This window comes from Trichechus manatus, unplaced genomic scaffold (assembly GCF_000243295.1).
Source record: "Trichechus manatus latirostris isolate Lorelei unplaced genomic scaffold, TriManLat1.0 scaffold00428, whole genome shotgun sequence".
NCBI lineage: Eukaryota > Metazoa > Chordata > Mammalia > Sirenia > Trichechidae > Trichechus > Trichechus manatus.
In genome coordinates, this window is record NW_004444364.1 from 217,628 (window position 1) to 237,531 (window position 19,904).

General features: G+C 41.0%; 1 protein-coding gene across 1 annotated transcript in view; it reads right to left on the minus strand.

Moving 5' to 3' along the window:
* The window catches only part of LOC101360560 (zinc finger protein 345-like), a 43,657-nt gene extending 24,021 nt beyond the window's left edge, over positions 1–19,636 (minus strand). Inside the window, 2 exon segments of the mRNA XM_012559953.2 lie at positions 12,496–12,742; positions 19,595–19,636. Of these exon segments, the coding sequence (XP_012415407.2) occupies positions 12,496–12,498 (3 nt within the window). The 5' untranslated portion in view covers positions 12,499–12,742; positions 19,595–19,636.
* Positions 19,637–19,904: the final 268 nt, after the last annotated feature.

The window sequence follows — 19,904 nt, forward strand, 5'->3', positions numbered from 1 at the left end:
AACTCTTCAGACAGGGATTGGACTGGACTGTGGGACATAAAGTGATACTCGTGAGGAGTGTGCCTCTTAGCTCAAGTAGATACAAGAGACTAAACAGGCAGCTTCTGTCCGGAGGTGAGATGGGAAGGCAGAGAGGGTCAGGAGCTGGTTGAATGGACATGGGGAATCGGGTGGAAAGGACGAGTGAGCTGTCATAGTATGGGGAGAGCAATTAGAGTCACATAACAATGTATGTATAAATATTTGTATGGGAAAAAATTAAAAAAAGAAAAAAATTTTTAAAATCATTTATATGAGGCCAAATGGTCAACTGTAAAGCAGAGCTGAGAAGGTAAGTGGGGCAGGAAAACTTGATTAATGGAAAAGGAACAACCAGAATGAAAATACTGAGAATGCTGACACATTGTGAGAAAAACATAACCAATATCACTGAACAACTGTACAGAAATCGTTAAATGGGAACCTGATTTGCTGTGTAAACTTTCACCAAAAACACAATAAAATATTATTTAAAAAGTCTATTACTTCCCTATATGTCAGTAAAGAAAAACTGCAATTTGAAATTAAAAAACACAATAGCATTTACATCGGTAACAATAAAAAATAGTATAAATCTAGCAAAATATGTAAATGATCTATGTAAGGAAAACTACAAAACTGATGAAAAAATTCAAAGAAGGTGTAAATAAATGGAGTATTCCATGTTTATGCACAGGAAAACGCAAAATTAAGATGCAGTTCTTCCCCAAGTGATCCGTACAGTCAATACAATCCCAATCAAAATCCCAGGAAGTTATTTTGTGACTCAGGAGAAAGATGTGGCAGTCTGCTTCTGTAAAGACTTGGAAACCCTACGGGCCAATTCTATTCTATCATATAGGGTTGCTGTCAGAATCAACTCCTTGGCAACAGGTTTGGTATTTTGTGTGTGTGTAACTATCAACAAACTTTTTCTTTTCATGAAAAGAGCAAAGGCTCAGCCAATACAATATTGAAGGGGAAGAACAAATTGGAAGACTGATACTACACAATTTCAAGACTTATTCTGAAGCTACAGTAATGAAGACAGTGTGGTACTGGCAAAAGAACAGACAAATAGATCAATGGAACGAAGACAGAGCCCAGAAATAGACAGATACAAGTACAGTCATCTGATCTTTGAGGAAGGACCAAAGGAAATTCAATGGCGAGAGGACAGCCTTTTCAATAAATGGTGCTGGAACACCAGTACATCCACTAGCAAAAAAACAGAATCTAGACGCAGACCTTAGGAGCCCTGGTGGCGCAGTGCTCGGCTGCTAACGAAAAGGTTGGCCGTCCCAACCCACCAGCCACTCCACAGGAGAAAAGATGTGACAGTCTGCTTCCGTAAAGATTACAGCCTTTGGAAACCCTATGGGCCAGTTCTACACTGTCCTATAGTGTTGCTGAATCAGAATTGACTCGATGGTAGTGGGTTTGTTTCTGGGTTAGACACAGACCTTACACCTTATACAATCATTAACTCAAAAGGGATCCGAAACCTAAATGTCAATGCACAAATGTAAAACTCCAAGAAGACATAGTATGGGAGAAAGCCTAGGTGACCTTGGGTTTGGTGATAATGTTTTAGATACGACACTAGAAGCACATCTGTGACATAAAAAAATGGATAAAATGGACTGATTAAAAACTTCTGCTCTGCAAGACACTGGTAAGAGAATGAAAAGACAACCAAAAAACTGGGAGAAACACATATGTGATAAAGGACTGGTATTTAAAGTATAAATTCCCTGGGTAATACAAACAGTTTGTGCTTGGCTGCTAATCTAAAGGTTGGTGGTTCAAATCTACCCAGCAGTGCCACAGAATAAAGGCCTGGTGATCTGCTTCTGTAAAGATTACAGCCAAGAAAACTCTATGGAACAGTTCTACTCTGTAACACATCAGGTCATCATTAGTTGAAATCAACTTGATGTCACTGGATTTGTTTTTTTGTGGGTTTTTTAATTCAAAATATACAAAGAACTCTTAAAAACTCAACAGTAAAAAAACAAAAATCCCAAGTAGAAAATGAACAAAAGAGCTGAACAGACACCTCAACAAAGAAGACATACAGGTGATAAATAGCCATATGAAAAGAGGCTCAACATCGTGTATCAGTAAGGAATTGCAAATTAAAACACCAGTAACACTACATATTGATTGGAATGGCTAAACTCCAAACCAATGACAACAGCAAATGCTGCTGAGGACGGACAGCAATCGGAAGCTTCAGTCGCCGCTGGTGGGAATGCAAAACGGCACAGCTAGTTGAGCAGTTTCTTACAAAATTGAACACAGTCTTATCATGCGATTCAGCAACTGCACTCTGTTATTTACTCAAATGAGATGACAACCTATGTCCAGGCAAAAATTTGCACACAAATTTTTATAGCAGCTTTATTCATAATTGCCAAAAATTGTAGGCAACCAAGATGTCCTTCAATAGATGAACGGCTAAGCAAAGTGGAGTACATCCATATACTGGAATATTACTCAGCAATAGAAACAAATGCACTATCAAGTCGTGAAAAGTCATGGCAGAACCTTACATAAATATTGCTAAGTAAAAGAGCCGATCTGAAAAAGCTACATAACATATGATTCCAACTATTTAATATTCTGGAACAGGCAAAACTATATAGACAGTAAAAAGATCACTGGTTACCGGGTGTCGGGGGAGAGAAGAAGGAATGAATAGGTGATGCATAAGAGATTTTTAGGGCAGTGAAACTATTCTGTTTATTATAATGGAGGATACAAAACATTATATAGTTGTCAAAACCAATAAAGTACACAACAAAAAGAGTGTATCTTACTGTAAACTATGGCTTTTTGTTGGCAATAATGTATCAATATTGGTTTATCAATTATAAAAAATTTAGCACACTAATACAAGGTGTCATAATAGGGAATACTGAAGGGGGGCAGGAGGAAGCAGAGAGATACGAGAACTCTACTTTCCACTCAATTCTTCTGTAAACCTAAAACTGCTCTAAAATAGAAAATCTATTTATAAGAAACAAAAATAAATGAACAGAAAACAGATAAACTAAACAATGTAAGGCACCCTTCTACGAAACTGGGATATATCAGCGAAAAACTGAAAGCTCTCCACTTTAAGGGTTGGTGACTCAGCCATCAACAATGTAACACTAAATTATACATTTATGTAAAGACGAGTAAAATGAAAAAATTAAATGCACCACAGGATCCAGAGTATTGACAGTGCTGACAATGCAAGCAGTAGTATTAGGCCACTCAGAGTGGGCTTCATTGAAAAGAAACACCTGAGCTAAGACTTAGGGCTGTGAAGGAACTGCCAAGGGATATCTGAGAAGAGACTATTCCTGGGAGAGGAAACAGCCAGAGCCCAGGCCAGAAGGTGGGAAGGTGCCTTGTATGGGAAGAGCCAAGGGCCAGCTCTTTGACAGGAATAGAGTGAGATGCAGGAGAGTAATAGCAAAGGAATTTGAAGAGGTGATTGGGGTCAGTGGGCATATCATGTTCTCAGGGACTTGTTGGCCACTTGAAAGACTCTCTGGCTTTCAATTTGAGTGAAATGCAGAGCAATTTTATGCTTCTGAGCCCAGAAGGAAACTAATATGACAGCTCTTGAAGAACTGGTGTGTATGGGACAAATGTAATAAGCAGGGAGATAGAATGTTTTGGGCTTAATCAGGTAAGATAAGATGATGGTTGATACTAGGGTGGTGGCTGTAACAGTAGTACGTGCAAGCGATGGCCCTAGACTTTTAAGGTAGAGGCAACAGAATTTCCTCATGCACTGAAGATTGAGGTGTGAAAGAAAAAGAAGACAAGGACGAATCCCAGATTTCTTCTCTTGAAAACTGGAAGGATGGTGTGCCATCAGCTAAGATGCTGGCAGCACTGCAAGAGGAGCACATTTATGGAGAGGATGCAGAGGTCACTTTGGACTCTGTTGAGACCAAAACAAGGATAACACAACCAAGAGAGGAACGTATAAAAACAAAAGTCTTTGAAAGAACTCTTTATAACGGGGAAAAATAGTCTCTAGTCTCTTCAACAGATGTTGCTGGGACAACCAGATTTCCACACACAAAAGAATGAAGTTGGATTTGTAACCTCACACCATATACAAAATTAAGTCCAAATGGATCAACAACCCAAATATAAGAGCTAAAACCATAAAAGTATTGTTTATTATAGTCCCAAAATGGAAGTGCTCCAAAACTGAAGCTTCCCAAATATGTTCAAGAAATAGAATTGTTAAATTATTACAGTACAGTACAGTATTAAAACACCACTAGGCAATTAAAGTGAGTTAAGGGCCCATGCAAGAGTTTTCCTAAGGTAAATTTAAACTAAAAGAATTGACGTAAAAAAGTACATAAAGTATTATTCTATTTGTTTACAACATAAAAAGAATCAAAAAGAAAATATATTAATTTAGGGATGTCCCATGTATAAGTGATAAAAATACAAAGAAAGACAAAGAAATGATCAACATAAATGTTGAGATACTGGTTACATCAAAAGGGCAAAATGAAGATTGTGACTGAAAATCAACTCATGGGGGTGTGTCAGGAGCCACCTATCTACATGATATGAATGTTCATTTTATATATCACTCAATTGTACATCTACTATAAATTTTCCTGCATGTATGTCAAAAACACTTCTCAAATTCAGAAATGGAAAGAAATGTGCAATCTAAAAATAGGCATATACAAAAAATATACCACAAAGAAAATACATACTGAATAGTTCAACACTATCCTAGTAAAAGCAGGCAGAACATAATGATAGCCATTACATCTTACCCTCACTTATATACTATCTCATTATCTGACATTTCACGTTTATGACAAAGTAAAAAATCTACTACCTGACTGTTTGGTGTATTAACGACATACGTCTGGCAGTTAAAAATGCCAAGGTGCAAGGCGAGGGTAATGCTGGCTTTGATGGTTAAGATTATGTGTCAACTTGGCTGGGCCACGATTCTCAATGGTTTGGCAGTTATGTAATGATATGATTTGGCAATTATGTAAAGACGTAATTTGGCAGTTATGTAACGATGTGTCATCCTTCATTTTGTGATCTGATGTAGTCTTTCTCCATTTCACATAACACTGGTTTCACATAATGGCTTGATCTTTGGAACTTAACCATGTCAGTAAATGACAAGGCTGGTACATGCCAAAACATAAATAGAAAAGGAAAGAAATAAGAATGTTAAAGAGGGGGAAGAAAACCCTACCCTATTTCATTTTATAGGTTACATAATATGGAGAACCCCGAAAGATGGTACAGATTACAGGACCGAGAGATTTTAGCAAATATTCAGATTACAAAATAAATATCAAAGTAAGGTTTACTTTAAATATTTCATTTATATACACCAGCAATGAAGAGTTGAGAAATTAATTTTAAAAAGATAACATATTTTAGTAAACATAAAAGGTACCAAAAAGGAGTGAAATTAAGAAAATACTATATCCTAATGAAAAAATGATAAAACATTATTAAACTACATCCAAATAGACAGAAATAAAAAGATAGAGCATGCTCTTAGACAACTGTTCTCTTCAAATAGATCTTTATAGCCAATGCACTTCCATAAAATTCCAACTTAATTTTTTTTAGAACTTTACAAAAAAATACATTAAAAAATGCATCTGCAAGTGCAAATGTCCTTGAATAGCCAAGATGTTCTAAAGAAAAAGGCATGAGGGCTTGTCCAAACATATCACATATACAATAATACTTTTATGTATTTATTTTATAAATACAGGTAGTCCCCAACTTACAACCTATTTGAGTTATGACAAACCGCGCTTATGACTGTCAGTGTATCTGGAACATCAAGCCCTGGTGGCAGAGTGGTTAAACGGTTGGCTGCTAACCAGAAAGCTCTGCAGTTCAAATCCACCAGCTGCTCCTTGGAAACCCTATGGGGGCAGTTCCACCCTGTCGTATAGGATTGCTATGAGTTGGAATTGACTCAACAGCAAGAGGTTTGGTTTGGAGGCCTGGTGGCACAGTGGTTAAGAGCTACAGCTGCTAGCTAACCAAAGGGTCGGCAGTTCAAATCCACCAGCTGCTCCTTGGAAACCTTATGGGGCAGTTCTACTCTATCCTATAAGGTTGCTATGAGTCTGAATCGACTCGACTGCAATGGGTTTGGTTTTCTGGGAGGAAATTATGGGAAAATGCATGCAGAAGACATGGAAAAAATTGCTGAGTTATGTGAACACGCTCCAAGCATCTGATCAGGATAATATGATAGAATAAATCAGTGGAAAAATCATCCATATGGCAGGAAAATTCGATTTAGAATCTGATATGGTTGATGTGGAACATCTCATAGATCGTGAAGATGGGGAACTGACAGATCAGGATTTAATGCACCTTGAAGAGGAAAGAAATGCTGAAGAAGAAAGAAATATTGAGAAAGAGAAAGGAGAGAAGTTGTTGAAAAATTTTACAGTGAAAGGATAAACTGGAGTTTTCTATAAACTAAATCAGGGGCTTCAGCTGCTTGAAAACATGGACCTAAACACTAATCGGTTTGCTAAAGTTGACAGGTAGATCAGGGAAGCAGTGAGATGTTACCACGAAATACATGAAGAAAAAAGAAAACAAGTGTACAGACAGCTCTTACCAATATTCTGGCTAGAAATGCCATCCACTTTCCCAGGGATAATCCAGAGGATCCAGAACCTTCCTTAAGTGGAGTTACTACTACAACTGATAAAATGCCAATGTTGTCCAATCCTTCATTGGTGGAGTAAACTTTTATGATTTGTATATTTTTTTATGTATGTATTAAAATATATCTGTAAGTTTATATGTAATGTTTACAACCCCCAAAGATGAATAAAGATCAGATTTATAAACATACTGATAATAAAAGGCAATAATAAGGAAAACTAAAAAAAAAAAAAGAAGTATTCGACTTACATCACAGCCAACTTATGATGTAGTCATCAGAACAGAACCTTGTCGTAAGTTGGGGACTATCTGAAAAGCTATAATGTATTAGAGAGTACAGTATCAGTGTAGGAATACATAAATAGACCAGTGGAAAAATACACACAGCCCTGGAAAAGCTGATTCATGACACAGCAAGCAACGCAGAGCAGTGATAGAAATTACAACACTTCAGTATGTGCAAGAGTATCAACTAAATGGAGCCCTGGTGTCTCCGTGGTTAAAGAGCTCGGCTGCTAACCACAAAGCCAGCAGCTTGAATCCGCCAGCTGCTCCTTGGAAACCCTATGGGGCAGCTCTACTCTGTCCTATAAGGTCGCAACGAGTCGGAATCGACTCGATGGCAACGAGTTTTTTTGGTTATCAACTAAATGAGTCCCTGAGTGGCGCAAAGGGTTAAGTGCTCAGCTACTAACGGAAGGGTTGGCGGTTTGTGTCTGCGTACAGGTACCTCTGATGAAAGGTCTGGCGATCTACTTCCAACAAACAAGTCACTGAAAGCACTTGAGAGTGCAGTTCTACTGTGAAACACACGGTGTCACCATAAAATCGCAGTAGGATACCATCCCATCCTCTTTCCAAGACCAAGAGCAGGAATCAATTCATTAGATAAAGGGATGGAATAAAATACATACGCATACTTTGTGGGAAGAAAAAGTTATAAAATGCATTAGTATTTCATCATAAATTGGAACACGGCTATGATCTGCCACTCAGCCATTTTCTCTCACTGCAGCATTATTGTGCAGAAGCACATGGAGCCTGGAAAGAGAATGAACAGAAGAGCAGAACTCACAAGAGCAAAAATTACACTTGAACCACCCAAATCCTGTAGGCTCTACACTGAGTAGATAAATGGTGGCCCATTCATACAACATAGGGAACATACATACACAGGCACGTGGGTAGACTACAGCCATGTGGATAAAACTCAAAAGCTTCCTGAGGAAAACAAGTCATTGAAGAACTGAGACTAATAACTGAATTTAGAGAAAGCTCAAAAGAGGTAAAACTAAACAATAGAGTTTACAGATTAAAACTTGGGTGGTAAAGCTACCATAACAGCAATATTAATAACAGTCATAAACTTCTAAAATACAAACAGCAACAATCACCAGGCAACAGAGATGAGAAAAGGGTGGGACACACTGAGATTCATAAAAACTGACCCAGGTCTATTTATTATCAGGACTTACATTACTATGTAAACTATAAAGGAAAATTTATGATATACTTTACAATAAAACATTTAAAACACAAAAGAAACGAAATTTTCAACTATTCATTTTACAGTCATATGAAACTCCTTCATTTTGATTTAACTTGTGTTAGTTCAGAAGACATTTTATACGTAAACTATTGCTACCCGGATCTTAGAAATTTACACTTATATTCACTAGAACAAGTTTTGTAATAACAAGACATTGGCCACAATCCAGGTGTCCATTCATGACGACATGGTTTAAAACACCAACAACAAAACTAAGATCAATCATACGTAGTATTCTGAAGTTTTATAAGAATTTAGATTTAAGCTATCTATGTATTGTTATGAAAAGATCACCATTAAACAGTAAGTGTAAATTCCATTCTACCTTTTGTATAACAAAGTAGGGGAAATAAAAATTTCTATTTCTACTTGCTTGCTTTTACGTAAACACTGGCGGGATCCTTGAGAAAGTAATAAAGCCTGTTATTTAAAGGAAGTTGGGGGAAGAGGAGTAGGCTGGATGAGGACAAGAGTAGAAACATGTCTACATAAAGTATACTTTTTTAAAGTTCATATTCACTTTTGGACTCTGAAGGTGTTATCTATTGGAAAAACATAATTTCAGCAAACTATATTAAACTTTTAACATGATACAAATCAAATGAGATGTTAAGTGTTTTTCCTAGGAATTCACATTCCTAATAATAAAACCATTTAAATTTAATATTTAGGACCCAACTGTTATTAAATAGTCTAATACACTTGTGCAAATCACAAAAGTATAAATTAGGGCTCTCTTTCTGAACACAGTACCCAGGGATATCAGAGTCTGTATATCCATTTTATCTCAGCCACGAAAATGTTTCTAAAACAGCTAAAATATCTAACACATTAGGGGTTCTGGCATGACATGTTAACTGTAATAGGAATCTTCAAGAACTTTCTCAAGACTTAAATAAGCTTTAGAGCAACTTTTACATCAGCAAAGAAGACATTCCTCTGTGTTGAGTTATATCCGTTAAATTGAAAAGTTCTCAGAAACATGCCAACTGATCTGGATATTTTCTTCCAGTGAAAACTGTAAACCCAAGGACTCAAATTGACTACATCTGTGGAAAGAGACCATGGAAAAGCTCAATATCATCAGTCAGAACAAGGCCAGGGGCCAACTGCGGAACAGACCATCAATTGCTCATATCCAAGTTCACATTGAAGCTGAAGAAAATTAGAACAAGTCCATGAGAGCTAAAGTACAACCTTGAGTATATCCCACCTGAATTTGGACACCACCTCAAGAATAGACTTGACGCATTGAATACTAATGACCGAAGACCAGATGAGTTGTAGAATGACATCAAAGACATCATATATGAAGAAGTCATTAAAAAGACAGGAAAGAAAAAAAAGAGCAAAATGGATGACAGAAGACTCTGAAACTTGCTTTTGAATGTCGAGTAGCTAACACAAAAAGAAGAAACGATGAAGTAAAAGAGTTGAACAGAAGATTTCAAAGGGCAGCTCGAGAAGACAAGATAAAGTATTATAATGACATGTGCAAAGACATACGGCTGCAGCAGTGTATCGACAGGGAACTGCCAGAAATTCAAGCTGGATTCAGAAGAGGGTGTGGAACCAGAGATATCACTGCTGATGTCAGATGGATCCTGGCTGAAAGCAAATACCAGAAAGACATTTACCTGTGTTTTCTTGACTATGCAAAGGCATTCAACTGTGTGGATCATAACAAAATAAGAATAACACTGTGAAGAATGGGAATTCCAGAACACTTAATTGTGCTCATGAGGAAACTGTACATAGATCAAGAGGCAGTCATTTGAACAGAACAAGGGAATACACGTGGCTTAAAGCCAGGAAAGGTGTGCGACAGGGTTGTGTCCTCTCACCATACCTATTCAATCTGAATGGTGCGCAAATAGTCTGAGAAGCTGGTCTATATGAAGAAGAGGGAATCAGGGTTGGAGGAAGATTCATTAATAACCTGTGTTATGCAGATGACACAACCTTGCTTGCTGAAAGTGAAGAGGACTTGAAACACTTACTGATGAAGATCAAAGACCATAGCCATCAGTAGGGATTACACCTCAACATAAAGAAATCAAAAATCCTCACAACAGAACCAATAAGCAACATCATGATAAATGGAGAAAAGACTGAAGTTGTCAAGGATTTCATTTCACTTGGACTCACAATCAACACCCATGGAAGCAGAAATCAAGAAATCAAAAGATGTACTGCAATGGACAAATCCGTTCCAAAAGACCCCTCTGAAGTGTTGAAAAGCAAAGATGTCACCCCGAAGACTAAGGTATGCCTGACCCAAGCCATGGTGTTTTCGGTCGCCTCATATGCATGTGAAAGCTTGACGATGAATAAGAAAGACTGAAGAAGAACTGACACCCTTGAACTGTGGTGTTGGCAAAGAATATTGAATATACCATGGACTGCCAAAAGAAAGAAAAAAATCTGTCTTGGAAGAAGTACAACCAGAATGCTCCTTAGTAGCAAGGATGGTGAGACTACATCTCACATAACTGGATATGTTATCAGGAGGGAACAGTCCCTGGAGAAGGACATTGTCATGCATTGAATTGTGTCCCCAAAAAACATCTGTCAACTTGGCTGGGTCATGATTCCCAGGATTGTATGACTGTGTACCATTCTGTAATCTGATGTGATTTCCTTATGTGCTGTAAACTCAATCACTATGATCTAATAAGATGGATTAGTGGCAGTTACATTGATGAGGTTTACAAGATTGGATAGTGTCTTAAGCCAATCTCTTTTGAGATATAAAAGAGAGAAGCGAGCAGAGACACATGGAAACCTCATACCACCAAGAAAGCAGTGCCAGAAGCAGAGCGTGTCCTTTGGACCTGAGGATCCTGGGCAGAGAAGCTCCCAGACCAAGGGAAGATTGATGACACGGACCTTCCTCCAGAGCAAAGGAAGAAAGCATTCCCCTGGAGCTGACGCCTTGAATTTGGACTTGTAGCCTACTGGGCTGTGAGAGAATAAACTTCTCTTTGTTAAAGCCATCCACTTGTGGTATTTCTGTTAGAGCAGCACTAGATGACTAAGACAGATACCATGCTTGGTAAGCGAAAAAGAGGAAGACCCTCAATGAGATGGACTGACACAGTGGCTGCAACAATGGGCTCAAGCATAACAAGGATTGTAAGGATGGTGCAGGACCGGGCAGTGTTTTGTTCTGTTGTACATAGGGTCACTATGAGTCAGCAGAACCGACTCAACGACACCTAATAACAACAAGGACTTAAGTATATACATATCTTATCTTGTGCTTCTCTAGCAAAAGCGAACCCTTAAATTTTAGGTTGTAATTCAAGAGTGTGGAGTGCAGTCGAAAATATAGGGATTTAGTACCAGCTCTAGGCATAGGTGGAGCCCTGGTGGCATAGTGGGTAAGAGTTTGGCTACTAACCAAAAGGTCGGTAGTTTGAATCCACCAGCTGCTCCTTGGAAACCCTATGGGACAGTTCTACTCTGTCCTATAGGGTTGATATGAGTTGGAATTGACTCGACGGCAATGGGTTTTTTTTTTCCCTAGGCATAGGCAGGAGGACAAAGGCCTATATTGGGGATTCATGCTTCTCACAAACTTGAAAGCCTCAAGGCAAAAGTATTCCCTACTAGAAAAAGGGATGGGTCTAGAGGACCCACATATGATCTAGCTGGACTCATTCTCCCCAGTCTCAGACTTTGGTGAGGGCATGACAGCACCAAGCCCCACCCAGGACCCCATAAACAGTCAAGCCCCTCCCCTGCGAACGCTCCCCCTTTTTTATGCCATCACACAGTGTGAGAGAAGTTTTAGAACTGCACAGAGATGGCCAAGAAAACTACAGTGATGGGACAAGGATGGCTCTGGAGGGCCTGGGGCTCAGCATTCTCAGCCAGAGCTTACCATCTTCTGGCTCTGCTCAGGAGATTCTGCCACTCAACACAGAGCATCAAGGCCCAGGGGGAATGTTAACGTCCCATGGGGCCAGCTCTGCAGGTCACATAAAGGAGGCAACCACAGGCATCCAAATCTTGAAAAACCACGTTATGTATAGATGAAGGCCCAGTGACAGTGAAACAGGGCCTAAGGATGCCTTCTAGGGCCCAGTCCCTTGGCCTCCTCTGCCACCTTTTTACCACATTGAAGAACCACAGGGCCCACAGCACACAGCTGGTCTCCCAACGTTTCATACCAAGCTTCTCCTCCTTATGGTAAGAATAACCCAGTTCTCCGTAGTGCTCACCATTTCCTTGCTCCAGCTTCTGGAAGTCTAAGTGAATGTCTTCTCTGAGCCCAAGAGCCACTTCAGTAAGAGGGATGGGAGTGCAAGCAGAGTCACTAGGCAGTCTGGAGGCAGATGAATAATGTTTGGTCCACACACCAGTCAGAGCAGCTGCAATCCTTATTTGTGACTTCCAGACGCGCAAGATGGTCACCTAGGTCCCCGGCTGCCTAGACGGGACTAGTTCTCCCTGTGCCACACTTAGGATCTGAAATGGAAGAAGAATGGGGAGAAGACAGTGTTGAGTAAGGAGGGAGTGACAGGTTCTTAGCCTTCAGCTCTTTCCCTGGGCAGGGCTTCCTCCCAGGCTCAAGGCCATGCTCCTCCCTGAGCACATTTGCGTTTAAGGCAGAAAAGGCTCCAGCTTCCAGAGCACACACTTGGCATTCCTCACACAGCTACACAGGCCTCTTCTTTCTGGCACAGAATGAGAAGCATCCAGGCCTGGAGAGGCTACAAAACTTCAACCTGATTTCCTCTAGGGAGTCTGGGGTCCGAGGCTGAGTTTGTAAAAGGGTTCACACGTATACCTGATATCAACATGGGTGAATTTTCAGGAAGAACATATTTTTCAAGTTTTGTCAATGAACTCATCATGCTTCCTAGATTTTAAATTATGTATAATTAAAACCCTTCTGTTTTGCTTTTTCAAAAAAAAATCCATTCCATTTATAGCGTTGTAAAATGCGATCTGTATTTTTTTTATTTGATTTTGCAAGTAACATTTCTTTCTTCCCTTTGAGGCTTTTTTCCCCCTTCATTCTCAAACCATGACACCAGCAGTTTTTAAAATTTTTTGAGAAATCTGAGAGGATTCCTAAATACTCTCTTTCAACCTTATAACAAATCAATCAGAAAATCTTTAAGTTTTGTCTAAGGAGCCATCTCCTGCCTGTTCCCATTTCTTTCTACCCCACTTCCCCACCCAACTGACTCCTATCTTTTATTTCTTGGTCTCAGTGTCAATGAGATTTGCTCAAGTCAGATTTAAAAAGTCTATCTTGGACATGTTCGATTTCAAAGCCATACAGTCCTCAGTGCCCCAGGTGAACAATGGGAAGGGTCTGGTCTTTGAGTCCACTGGTACTCAACAGCCCATATCTCAACCTGTAGGTTGCCTCCTCCAGGCCACAAAGAATCAAGCTGTGACCTCTGAAACAGGTTCCATTCCCAGTTCTGAAGCTTCAAGCTAGAAGGAAGGAAGAGCACAGTTCTGGCATGTATTAGGCATTTAGGATACATAAGTTGATATCGTGACATTATGTGAGGGACAACTCTTTAAGATTTTGAACTAGGAACATTCAGTGGTAATGCTGAATGGAGGTTTGAATTTCACACGAAGTGGCCACACTACCAGTCGTGTCTCCAAGATAACTCCAGTCCAAAAGGAGAGTACTTCTAGAATATCGATTTCTAGGGAAGGAAAGGGAAAACTAAAAGGCACCACATTTTTCTATCAATGTTGACATTAGAAGTGGTGTTAAATGGTCATTTTCCTTCTACACATTTTTGTTCTTTCTGAAACATGCAATATTTTTACAATTAAAAAAATAAGGATAGTTATTTTCTCAACAAACTACTTTTCAACAATGGATTTAGATATGACATCAAAAGCATGAGCAACAAAAGACAAAATAGATAAATTAAAAATCTTGTATATCAAACGACTTTACAACAGAGTGAAGACACAACCTACAGAACAGAAGACAGTATTTGGAATCATGTATCCGACACAGGTTTAATATCCAGGATATATAAAGAACGCGCATGACTCAACAAAAGAGAGATGAACAAGCCATTTTAAAAATGCAAAAAAACTTAGACAGTTCACCAGAGAAGATATACAAACGGCCAGTAAACACATGAAAAAGGTGCTCCATGCCATCGGTCATCAGAAAGATGCAAATCAAAACCACACGGAGACAGAATCTCACTGCTACCAGGGCAGCCACTATCAGAAAAACAGAAAACAGGAGTTGGGGTGGAACGTGGTGAAATTTTTTGTGAGACTGTACAATGGTACATCCTCCATGGAAAACAGTGTGGCAGTTCTTCAAAAATTGAAACACACAATTGCCATATTACCCCAAATTTTCCATTTCTAGGAGCCCTGGTAGCACAAACGGTTAAGCTATAGGCTGCTAACCAAAAAGCTGGCAGTTTGCATCCACCCAGAGGCTCCCTGGGAGAAAGCCTTGGCAATCAGCTTCCATAAGGATTACAGCGAAGAAAACCATGGGGCATTTCCACACTGTCAAATGGGGTCGCTATGACTGAAAACTGACTTGACGGCACCTAACAGCAAGAAGTATATACACCCAGCAGGCTTGAAAGCAGGGACGCAAACAAGTACTTCTACACCACACGTTCACTGCAGCACTATTCATAATAGTCTAAAAATGGAAACAACGAAAATGTCCATCAACAAACACGGATAAACAAAATGTCGTATGTCCATAAAAAGGGATATTATTCAGTCATAAAAATAAATGAAGCCCATAAATGCTATGACATGGATTGAAAACACTATGCAAAGTGAGTAAGTCAGACACAAAAGAACAAATATTTTACAACCCCACTTATATGAAATATCTAGAATAGGCAAATGTATAGAGACCAAATGGTTACCAGGAGTGGATGGGAGGTTGGAGGGAATTAATGCTTAAAAGGCACTGAGTTTCTGCTGAGGGTGATGGGAAAACTTGGAAACTGAGAGTGGTGATGGCTGTACAACACGGTGAAAATAATCGTTACTGAATAGTACGTGAAATAGGAAAAGCTTTTCTTATGTATATTTTACCACACACACACAAAAGACGGCATGAAATGATACCATTAGGGGGAAAAAAGAAAGAAACTTAGTTTCTTGGGCTGAGTGTGTGAGCGAAAGGAGGGAAATTTAGATACTATGGGGATATAGGGCCGTAAGTGGGTTTTTCAAAGATTTAATCCCAACCTTAAACTGTACTAACCTAAATGAAAAAACAAACCCACTGCCGTCGAGTCGATTCCGACTCACGGCGACCCTATAGGACAGGGTAGAACTGCCCTATAGGGTTTCCAAGGAGCAGCTGGTGGATTTGAACTGCTGACCTTTTGGTTAGCAGCTAAGCTCTTACCTACTGGGCCACCTAGAGAAACAAAATTATATTTGAGGTACAGCAGTGTGAAAATAATGGACTTTTAAAGGTAACTGGAACGGGATCACCTTGTTATTAATATGGAAAAAAAAAAGAGAGAGAGATTATCCTGACAGCATTGTAGTTAGCAATGATTTCTCAAACAGGACGCTTCGACGCTTTAAATTTTTGAAATGATACATGCAGCTGCTCCTTGACTCTTTGTTGTTGCTGTTAGTGGCCTTCGAGTCGATCCTACTCATGGAGACCGTGTGTGTGCGGAGTAAAACGGCCCCATGGGGCTTTCAAACTGCGACCTTTCAGGAGCACATCACCACGCCTGTTTTCCAACATTTTTTTTGTATGTAAAATGGTATCTTTTTGTCGGTCTTACATTCAATATATTTGATATACACATATTACCTTCATTCTACATTATATATTTTTTTCAAGTTGGCATTTTTTTAATTGTATTTTCTTTTTTTTTAATCGTTGGGCTTTAAGTGAAAGTTTACAATTCAAGTTAGTCTCTCATACAAAAACTTACACATACATTGTTATGTGACCCTAGTTACTCTCCCTATACTGTGACAACACACTCCTCCTTTCCACCCCTGATTTCCCATGTCCATTCAACCAGCTCCTAACCCTCTCTGCCTTCTCATCTCACCTCTGGACAGGAGCTGCCCATTTAGTCTCATGTATCTACTTGAGCTAAGCAGCACACTCTTCACGAGCATCATTTTATGTCCCATAGCCCAGTCTAATCTTCAGCTGAAGGGTGAACCTGAGGAGTGACTTCAGTACTGAGTTTAAAAGTACCGGAGTCACACTCTCAGAGTTTCTCCCATCTCTGTCAGACCAATAACTCTGGTCTTTTGTGTGTGTGAGTTAGAATTTCGTTCTACACTTTTCTCCAGCTCTGTCCAGGACCCTCTATTGTGATCCCTGTCAAAGCAGCTGGTGGTGGTAGCCGGGTACCACCTAGTTATGCTGGACTTAGTTTGGTGAAGGCTGTGGTACTTGTGGTCCATTAGTCCTTTGGACTAAATCTTGCCCTTGTGTCTTTGGTTTTCTTCATTCTCCTTTGCTCCAGATGGGGTGAGACCAGTGGAGTATCTTAGATGGCTGCTCACAAACTTTTAAGACTCCAGATGCTACCCACCAAAGTAGAATGTAGAACATTTTCTGTACAAACCCTTATGCCAATTGAGCTAGATGTTCCCCGAAACCATGGTCCCGACAGCCCGCAGCCTAGTAATTTGGTCCCTCAGGGAGTTTGGATGCATCTATGGAGCTTCCATGGCCTTACCTTGGTCAACTTGTGCTGGCTTCCTCAGTATTGTGTACTGTCCTAGCCTCCACCAAAGTTACCACTTATCTATTGTCTGCTGAGTGTCCCACGCCCCCCCTCCCCGACCCCACCCCAGTAACCACCTGTGGTGGATTAATTACTTTCCTGTGTGTGGCCCTTATAACCACGGTCTTATAACTCCCACTCAGGTGACTGTGTGATAGCGTAATTGTGGCCTACCAAGGGGATTGGTCAGTTTTGCCTTAAAAGAGAGCCAATTCCAGAACAAAGAGGAGAGCCCAGCCCCACTGAAGGAGAACCCCACAGGAGATGGTGCAGTGGGCTTCCCAGTACATGGAGCGAGAAAGCTAAGTGCCTTTGGGCAGAGACTGAGGGCCAGGGAGAAGTCTACGTCTGACCTACAAATGTGGGACTCAGTAGCCTCCAAAACATCGTGAGCCATTTCCTTTATATGGTCCGTGAGTTCTGTGAGACGTTGCAAGAAATTAGGGAACCCAAAGACAGAGGGAGAGTACTGAGGCGGGAGGGAGTAGCTGATGCTAGAGATGATGGAGTGGCACAGCAGCTTGGAAAATTAGACATTTGGGACATCTTTAACCTTCCCCTCGTAGGAACTAGCTTTGTGCTGATCCTTATAAGAGAAATTATTCATTTACCATCAAAGATTGTTTTTTCTTGTGTGTAAACCTTTTCACTAGTTTTTACAGTAGTGGTCTCCTAAGTCCTTTTGTGATTGACTTATTTCACTTAGCATAATGCCCTTCAGACTCATCCATATTGTGAGATGCTTCGCAGATTCATCATCGTTCTTCACTGCTGTGTAGTACTCCACTGTGTGTGTACCACAGTTTATCCATTCATCTGTCGACGGGCATCTAGGTTGTTTCCATCTTTTTGCTGTTGTGAACAGTGCTGCAACGAACATGGGTGTGCATATGTCTATTCTTGTGATAGATCTTATTTCTCTAGGATATATTCCTACGAGTAGGATTGCTGGATTGTACGGTGTTTCTATTTCTAGCTTTTTAAGGAAGTGCCATATCATTTTCCAAAATGGCTATACCATTTTGCATTTCCACAAGCAGTGCAGAAGAGTCCCAAGCTCCCCACAGCTTCTCCAACATTTGTTATTTTCTGCTTTTTTGATTTGTGCTAGTAATGTTGGCGTGAAGTGGTATCTCATTGTGGTTTTGATTTGCATTTCTCTCTATATTACCATATTTGGTTTAAAAAGAAACATATTCCCTGGTCATATTGCATGTGTCACAAATTACTCATCAATTTAAGCTTCTTCATGTTCAAAATTACTTGCTGTAAATCATGACTTTCTCATAGCTGCATATTTCTCATTTATTTTAGCAAGAGTACTTTGTAAAATAATTATTACAAAGGTCAAGGTACTTTTTGCAACACTGTAGTGTGGCTGTTCCTCTAGGATCTGTTCAAGTATTTTGATTAGCACCATTACCCATTTGCCCCATTCCCAACATTTGCTGCTGACAATGGGAATATGCACGACTTCTGCTCCAAGAATCCTTCAACCTGATAAGGAGTGTGGATCTTTGGTAGCAAAAATCGTGGTTGAATCACCAGCATCCAAAGATACCCAGATCCTGCCTCAGCTAATCTTTAAGATCTTGGACAAACACTGGATTTGTGATCTCTATAAATGCCTCATCACCAATGTTAAGCTTGTTCAGCCACATCCCATCTCACAGCAGACCAACTACGGTGGGTCATACTGTTTCTCACACAATCAGGACGAAAAATGTCTGCCTAACTGCCAAAGAAATTCCTCGAAATGTGCCTCTGAATATTTTCCTTCTGGATTTGGGATCCATATGGTCCTAAATGCACCTACCAGTTCCGACTCAAGTTTCTAAATTCTTCGTCTATCTCAAACACACACAAACCATTAACGTAAACCTGCTGCCGTAAAGTCGATTCTGACTCATCGCGACCCTAGAGGGCAGAGTCCAACCGCCCCGTGGGATTTCCAAGGAGTGACCGGTGGATTTGAACTACCGACCTTTCAGTGAGCAGCCGAGTTCTTCACCACCACGCCACCAGGGCTCCCACCATTAAAGGAGGGACGATACATTCCTCACCATGACCTTACTTTTTTATGGCCACCAATCCTTAACACAAGTCCTGCCTTGAGGAAGCACAGAAAACACAGGGGGGCAGTGAGCGGCGAACTGCAGGGGGTGCGAGCGGAGCGTGTGGACTCAGGCCAACAACCTTGCGCGTCCATGAGGCCTGTGACCGCGCGTTTCTAACAGACTCCCAGGTGAAGCCGACGCTGCCGGGCTGCGCACACACCTCTGCTCAGCGAGGATGTACACGATTCTACCCGTCAGCGCACAGCCAGGCTGGTCCACCCACCCTCCGCCGTCCAGAACCCGGCCGTGCAGAAAGGCACCGCGGCCGGGCGGCCGCTGGGGGCTGGGACGGCGTCTCGGCGGCGGCGGCGGGAGGCCACCGGTACAGCCAGGCGGCGGGAGTCCTGCGGCTCTGGGGGCGCCGAGAGGCCAGACGGGCGCAGACAAGCGGGAGCGGGAACGCCTCGCCCCCGGGCCGCACCTGGGACCGCAGCAGGCCCGACACCTGCACATGCAAAACCTACCTGACGCTGCCCCAGGAGCGCGACGGAAACGGGACAGCCGGCCCTCGGCGGCGCACTTCCGCTTCCGGGTTCTGGGAGTCTCGGTGCCGAAGGGGAAGGGTTCCGTGCGCAGTCCCAGAGCGCTCCAGCCGGTGACCGTGGGGTTCAGTGGCTTCCCCTTGGGCTTTGGCTCTGTCCTCTGCTGCCTTTATTCCCTCTGTAGGGCAGAGCCTAGGCTCTCTTAAATGCGTATATAAGCTTAAACGCGGAGTTCAGTAGTCAAAAACTTCTAATACCCTTGGGGAGCAGAGAAAGTTGGTATTTGCAAATG